At 38.2% G+C, this 7816-nt stretch overlaps 1 protein-coding gene across 1 annotated transcript in view; it reads left to right on the top strand.

Annotated features, from left to right (window-relative positions):
• Positions 1-7184, top strand: part of EVPL (envoplakin) — a 113587-nt gene extending 106403 nt beyond the window's left edge. The window contains exons 20-22 of the mRNA XM_053709211.1: positions 62-172; positions 2381-2473; positions 3575-7184. Of these exons, the coding sequence (XP_053565186.1) occupies positions 62-172; positions 2381-2473; positions 3575-7033 (3663 nt within the window). The 3' untranslated portion in view covers positions 7034-7184. The remainder of the gene's footprint in view (positions 1-61; positions 173-2380; positions 2474-3574) is intronic.
• Positions 7185-7816: the final 632 nt, after the last annotated feature.

Below are 7816 nucleotides of genomic sequence, written 5' to 3'. Positions count from 1 at the left end.
GGGATCTCACAGGAATGTCAGTACTCCTGAAGCCATATCTCTGTTTTTTTATTTTTAATAGGAATATGAAACCCAAGCAGACCGGTACCGCTCAACACTAGATGATTCTGTTAGCACTATGGCCCCTAATAGGACAGGAATCACAACTCTCCAGGAGGACATTGAGAATAAGGTTGGTAATTGTAAAGAATTATGGCCTTATGGTAATTTTCCACTACTGGCACAAATAATACTTAACCCGAGAGCATTTTTTTCTTTTGCACAGGATCTTGGAACTTGTAGTTCTTCTATAGTATTGACTAAAAAAAGAGAGACCACAAGATATTTTTTTTGTGGAGGTTAAAATGTTTGTAAAAGCAACAGTGCAAAAATAAATGCACTTTAACACTAGAGTGTTTTTTTAATTGATATTTCAGTTACTTTCACATCAGCTATGTAATTTTGAGAAACAAAAGATTTTGGAAGACGAAGAGGAACACTTTTCTTGTACGCTGCTTTTTATTACTGCAAACTGGGTGGATTATTAAATATTCACCATTTCTATGCTGATTGCTCGATCTAGAATACCCAGACCAAACATTTAGCACTAAGTTTTTATGGAGTGTATCATTTTTTATATTTCCCAGGAGATGAATATTCGCCCTCTCTTGCTCCCCCTACTGGACACCCGTAGAACACTACAATTTGAGAATCCATAGAGAGGAAAAAGTCCCTAAATCTTATATTTATCTTCTCCATAGTTACATTTTAAATATATTTACTGTTGGTAACTATTATATGCACTGTGCACATGTACACACATAAAATCACCTTTGGCATAAAGAAGAAGGTATTTTTATCATATTAAGACCAGATTACAAGTGGCGCGCTAATGATATCGCTGTTCGCTATAAGCGATATTACTGGACTACACTAACATTAGCGTGTTACTTGATATTACAAGTCCATGGTAAAGTCTGTGTTAGTGCAGCCATCATCGCTCTAGCGCAACCTATACTTTCAAGGGAGATTGCGAATGCTCTAACCTGCGCTCATATTACAAATTATAGTGCGCTCGAGAGGAAGCAGAAACTGTGCTAGAATATTTAGCGGAATTTGCGACCCTAAGTAAAGTATAAGGGTTAAAAAAACATTTCTCAACATGGTTTGTTCAGAGTAGGTCTTAGATTTATAAGCAATTTAAAAGTAATTTTCCAAACAATGTTGTACATGTATGATATCTAGAATTTAAGTATTAAATTATGACTGCATGTCTCTGTGAGGAAGTGGATTATTTTCAAGAGCTCATTGGAAATGTCACATATTTAACATAAAATATTCAGATAGATGAAAATCCTCTATTGAACAGAAAATATATTCAACATTACAAATGTGCTTTATTTGTGTAAATCGATAGGGAGGATACCGAAAGTGATGGTAAACCTTAACTAATCAAATGTTATATATTTAATCTTTGCCAATAAAAAAGTATATGTGCACCTTTTCTGTTTTTAATCCATCTGTTAAAGGGTTAAATTGGTGCATATAGTAATACTTCTATTGCAATGTTATGCCGGCCCACTTGGATGAACTCTTTTTTTTTTTTATGACAATTGCAGTGAACAACCAATCAGCGTATGTGTCATTTGACAATCTTAAAGGGACACTCAGGTTAAATTAAATTTTCATGATTCAGATACAGCATGTAATTTTAAACAACTTTCCAATTTACTTCCATTAAAAAAAATGTGCACAGTCTTTTATATTTACACATTTTGAGTCACCAGATCCTACTGAGCATGTGCAAGAATTCACAGACTATACGTATATGCATTTGTGATTGGCTGATTGCTATCACATGGTACAAGGGGAGTGGAAATATACATAACTTTGAAATTTGTTATAAAAATATCTACTACTCATTTGAAGTTCAGACTAAGTGCTATTGCATTGTCTTATTATCTTGCATTTGTTGATTATGCAAATCTAATGTGTTGACTGGTCCTTTAATGTAAAGCCCCTTGAAAGCCTATGTAGAGAGTGGATTTGATTGGTCTATATATCACAGCCCAGCCAAAAGAGGAAATGGAGGGGGGGGGCGGGGAACAGACAATACCAATTAGGATTATAAACCTTTTCTTAAAAAAAATATACACTTTTTAAAAAAATAATTATGTGGTTTTACTTGCAAACTAATATATTTTTCACTGCAACATTCTAATAGTCTGAAATTTACCATCACTTTAACAAACAAAACATTTGTTTATAAAGGTGACTATCTGCACTTCGAGAGGAAATCATTGATCCCTCTAGTAGATAAGATACAGCATGGAACTAAACAGGTTTCCTTTTAGCCTGTGATTGGCTACATCTGACGCACCTCTCTGTCTTTCTTTTACAGAAAAAGAATTTAGTAAAGCGTTACACCGAAGTTGCCGTTGAGAACAAGCAGCAACTCAATCAAATGGACTTTGCCAAGAGGATCCTAGACAAGGTACTTTTACTTTATAATCAAGTTCTGCTTTTTATCAACACAAACATTCAGGTTAAAGGGATATTAAACCCATTTTTTTTTATTTCATGATTCAGATAGAGCAGGCAATTTTAAAAGCAACTTTCTAATTAGCTCCTATTATCAAATTTTCTTCCTTCTCTTGGTATCGTTATTTGAAAAGCAGGAATGTAAGCTTAGGAGCAGACCCATTTTTGGTTCAGAACCTGGGTAGCGCTTGCTGATTGGTGGCTAAATGCAACTTGTTTTTGAATGGCTAATATCTCTCCCCTCATAGAATAAAACTAAGCTATTTTACATTAATCAGACCTATCTGTATATGATGGAATTAAGTCTACACTCTTCTACCTCCTTTCTGTCCAAATACTAAACTCACTTTTTTCACTGCTCCCTTTTATTAACCCTACACAAACCAGCTCTAAAATATAAATATCCACTTATTTATCATGATCCTTAAAAGGGGCACTAATCACTGAAAATAACTTCACTGTTTAACGGTGATTGCAGTGCATACCTCATTAATATATGCAGGACATCCATTCTAGAATTGTGCCAGTAACCAGTACATTGGGGGTTGTTTAAAAGCACAGTACAATCATAATTAAACTTTCATGATTCATATCGAGCATGGGATTTTAAATAACTTTCTAATTTGCTTCTATTATTTAATTTGCTTCATTTTATTGGTATCCTTTGTTGAAAATCATACCTAGGTAGGCTCAGTAGCAGCAAAGCACTACTGGGAACTAGCTGATTGGTGGATGCACGCATATGCCTCTTGTCTTTGGTTCACCTGATGCATTCAGCTAATTTCCAGTAGTTCATTGCGGCTCCTTCAACAAAGGATACTAATAGAATGAAGCAAATTTTATAATAAATAAGCACAGTGTATGAGCTATCAGAATCATGAAAGAAAAATGTTGGGTTTCATGTCCCTTTAAATGATCAATGTAGCGTTGTCTATTAATTTATTATAGTTTGTTCTAATTAGTAACCATCAATAATGATTTGCCCTATTTTACCATGCAGTTAGGATAACCACTCCAACAATTAAGGATTTCTTTTTTGTTTTTGTACTTGTAGAATGATGTTCAAGATGGTGTCTCACTATCAATGCAGCACAACTTGCGCTCTGAAAATATTCAGAGGTCAGCTAAAGAGTCGGAAACTCTATCTAAAGAACTGGAAGAGGAGAAGAGGAAGGTTGCTCAAGTACAGATGACTTTGGAAGAGAACAGAAAGCGGCTGCTGTTGCTGAAGACACAAAGACCTGTGGAACGATTGGAGGAGAAAGAAGTGGTGGAGTATTACAGAGAGCCCCGGCTGGAGAGCGAACTAGTGACACTACGAAGCCAGGCAGATAATTCTTACAAGCAGAGGCAGAGCACACAGTCAGAGATTGAGTTGGTGAACAAAAAACTGACAACACTGGAGAGTCAGAGAAAGAATATAAAGCCTCAGCTCCTGACCAAAGAGGTGACTGAGATAGAGAGGGATCCCAATCTGGAGTCTCAAGCCTACTCCCTTAGGCAGGAGATCAAACAACTGAAGGATGAGAACAACTCCATTACACTGGAGCTTGAACGCTTGAAAAAAGAGGTTTTGTTGCTGGAGCAAAAGCAGCCCAATATTAAGGAAAAGGTAGTGCTTAAAGAGGTTGTGAAATTGGAAAGGGATCCAGAGATGGTGAAGGCCAGTAGAGCGCTGCAACTGCAAATAGATGATGACGTTTTCAAGAGGAAGTCATTGCAAGACAATATTGTGAAGCTGAGAAGCCGAACTGAGGAGTTGGAGAAATTCATAGAATCTGTGGAGCCGAAAGTCATAGTGAAGGAGGTTAAAAAGGTAGAGCAGGATCCTGAAATTCTGAAGGAGGCAGCCAGGCTCAGAACTTTAATAGGGGAAGAGAGGAACAAGAGTGTGACCTTGACCAAGGAGCTCACTGAGTTGCAGTCCAAGTACGTGGTGGTGGAGAAACAGAAACCCAAGGTGGAAATTAAGGAAAGGGTCAATGAAGTATTTGTTGTGGAGCCAGAAACTGAAAAGGAGATTGCCCGTTTAAGACTTGTGTTAAAAGATGTAACCTCCAAGAAATCACTTTTAGAGCAGAATATTAACACAGTACAAAATGAACTCCTGGTGATGGGATCACAAAAGCCCACAATTGAATATAAAGAAGTGGTACAAGAGGTAGTTAAGTTAGAGAAAACTCCAGAGGTGTTGAAGGAAATTGAAAGACTGAGAGGGACACTGAAAGACTTGGAGTCTTCCAACAGCAGGTACTTGGAACAAAATTCCAAGTTGACAAAGGAGAGAGATCAATGGAAGATAGAGAGATCAAAGGTGGAGACAAAGACAGTGAATAAGGAAGTTGTAAAATATGAAAATGATCCTTTATTAATCAAAGAGGCTGAACGCCTACGTCAGGAAGTACGGGATGAATCCCAGAAGAGAAGAGAGGTAGAGGATACAGTTTATGACTTGCAAAACAAGTACATGCTGCTGGAGAGGAGGAAACCAGAAGAGAGGGTAGTGGTACAAGAAGTGGTCCACTTACAGAAGGACCCGAAAGTAACAGAGGAGCATTACAGACTTTGCAGGACATTGGATGAAGAAGTTAGCAACAGACGCCGTTTTGACCGTGATGTGCAACAGCTACGAACACTTGTAGAAGAGAAGGAAAAACTGCTGAACTTCCAGGAAGAAAGAGACAAAAAACTTGCAGCAGAAAAAGAGCTGCGCTATATCACACAGAGGATTAAAGAGATTGAGGAAAGACCTCCTCCTGTGCAGGAAAAGATAGTGATGGAAGAAGTGGTAAAGGTAGAAAAGGACCCTCTTCTTGAGCAATCTGCCAATGCCCTGCGTACTACTCTTGACACTGAAAAAAGCCAGGTTATGAATATCAATAGAGAACTGAAAAATATACAACTGCAGATAGATATCCTGCAAAGAGAGAAGTCAGTTGAAAAAACCATTTACAAAGAAGTCATTCGAGTTGAAAAAGACAAAGTGATACAGAATGAGAGGGCAAGATTGCGTGAACTCTACAACAAGGAACGTATTGCCAGACAGAATGTAGAAGATGAAGCTAGAAGACTGAAGGAGAAAATTGAGAGGGTGGATGTCACAAAGAGAAATTGGACAAAGGAAGAAGTTGATCTCCAAAAGACTAGAACACAGGTGCAACAAGAAAAGGCAGCCATAGAAAATGAACTTTTATCACTGAGGAGGCAAAAGCAACAGAAGAGTGTATTTTTGAGCAAGGAATCAGAGCTGCTGACACAAAAGGCAGAAAATGAGCGACAGAAAAAGATGCAGTTGGGACAAGAACTGTCCCAGCTGGAATCTGAAATCCTAAGTGAAAAGGACCGCATTTATGAAAAGGAGAGAAACATAAGAGAACTACAGTCTCGTGCCAATCGAGAAGAACGCAACCAGGAGACACAAATGAGAGAAACCAATGTTTCCACAAAAATTTCAATTCTGGACCCAGACACTGGAAAGGAAATGTCACCCTATGAAGCCTACAAGAGAGGTATTATAGATAGGAACCAGTACATACAGCTGCAGGAATTAGAATGTGATTGGGAGGAAATTTCTACTATGGGTTCTAGTGGTGAAATTTCCGTTCTTTTGGATAAGAAGAGTGGAAAGCATTATTCTATTGAAGATGCTTTGAGATCAAAGAAAATCACTAAAGAGGAGCTTCAGATGTATCGGGACGGTAAGCTACCAATTTCAGAGTTTGCTCTTCTGGTGGCTGGGGAAAACAAACCTCTGTCAATGTCCATTGGTGCAATCATTGGTTCCAGATCTCCACTCACGTCCCCAAACAGCCACACTCAAAGCCATAGTTTCTTTTCTCAGAGTGCTCCAAAGGTTTTCCAGGATGACAGTTTTCCAATTGCTGGAGTTTACGACACGACCAAAGATAGCAAGTGTACAATTAGAAGCGCTGTTACCAGAAAAATATTGGATCCAGCAACAGCTCAGAAGCTGCTGGAGGCCCAAGCTGCAACAGGTGGGATTGTCGATATTATAAACAAAGACCGATATTCTGTTAACAAGGCAATCGACAGGGGGCTAATTGACAGCAGCAACACACAAAGTTTACTTAATGCCCAAAAAGCCTTCACAGGTGTTGAGGACCCTGTGACTAAGAAGCGTTTGTCTGTGGGAGAGGCAGTGCAGAAGGGATTAATGTCCAAGGAGAAAGCCATCCCCTACTTGGTGGTCCAGCAACTTACAGGGGGTCTGATTGACACCAAGAAGACAGGTAGAATCCCATTGCCAGAAGCAATTGAACAGGGAATGATCAGCAAAGACCTTGCTGCACAGGTTCAAGATGACTCCAATTATGAAAAGAATCTTATTGATCCAGTCAGCAAGGAGAAGATCGATTACAAGGAAGCCATGGCCCGATGCCGGAGAGACCCTGTCAGTGGTCTCCTGCTTCTGCCTGTTGCTTCAGATAGCTATCAACCTGCCACCTATCGTCCTGTCAACAGTATCCCTTCCCTAACATCCTACAAATACTAAGGTACTCAGCTGTCATCCTGTATTTAATTATATCTTCTCCTATGGAACAGAGATATCTTTGCTCTGTCTGTCATGTGGGCAATTGCCTTCCAAATGTGTATAATCTGCATCCTTCCTATATGTTAATAAACTGGAATGTTGCCCTGGTTTATTTATCTATCATTCATTAAACATAAGCTGCTTACAGTAATTTTGTGTATTTTACAAGCTAAACCATTCAATGACAATGATTTATGAAACATATGCAGGGTGCAAAAAGTTAAGAAGACACATACATACATGAATGACAAGGTACAGATCAGATGGAATAAATAAACATACCTTACCTTGAAATGAAATGATTAGTTTTAAATATAAATGTATGTTACAAACGTCGGACACAGGTTGTTATCTCAACTAAGATTTCAGCAACATCATACTGTACAAAGGTTAATGCTGAGATAAACTACACCAAAAGAGATGACAGATTAACGCTACTAAATGCTGTAACCTGTATTTGTATTGTATTTTCTTCAACCAGCAGGAATAAGCTGAAATATCACAGAAAATTGGGGCAGAGTGATCTAGAATTTATTTAAGACAAAAGGGCTCATATTTGAGAAGAACCTTTTACTCTCATCAGTGCAGTAAAGTTTAAATATAATTTTTTTTAATAAAGGGGTCTATGAAATATCGCAGGATTTCAGTGAAATCTCATGAGATCACAGTAAGTGTGACATCAGCACTGATGAAGCCGATTGACTCTTTTTGTTCAACATACAGCTGACAGTAGATACAGCATAT

This window comes from Bombina bombina, chromosome 1 (genome assembly GCF_027579735.1).
Source record: "Bombina bombina isolate aBomBom1 chromosome 1, aBomBom1.pri, whole genome shotgun sequence".
NCBI classification, from domain to species: domain Eukaryota; kingdom Metazoa; phylum Chordata; class Amphibia; order Anura; family Bombinatoridae; genus Bombina; species Bombina bombina.
Note: the sequence above shows the minus strand (reverse complement) of the source record. Positions and strands in the feature narration are given on the sequence as shown.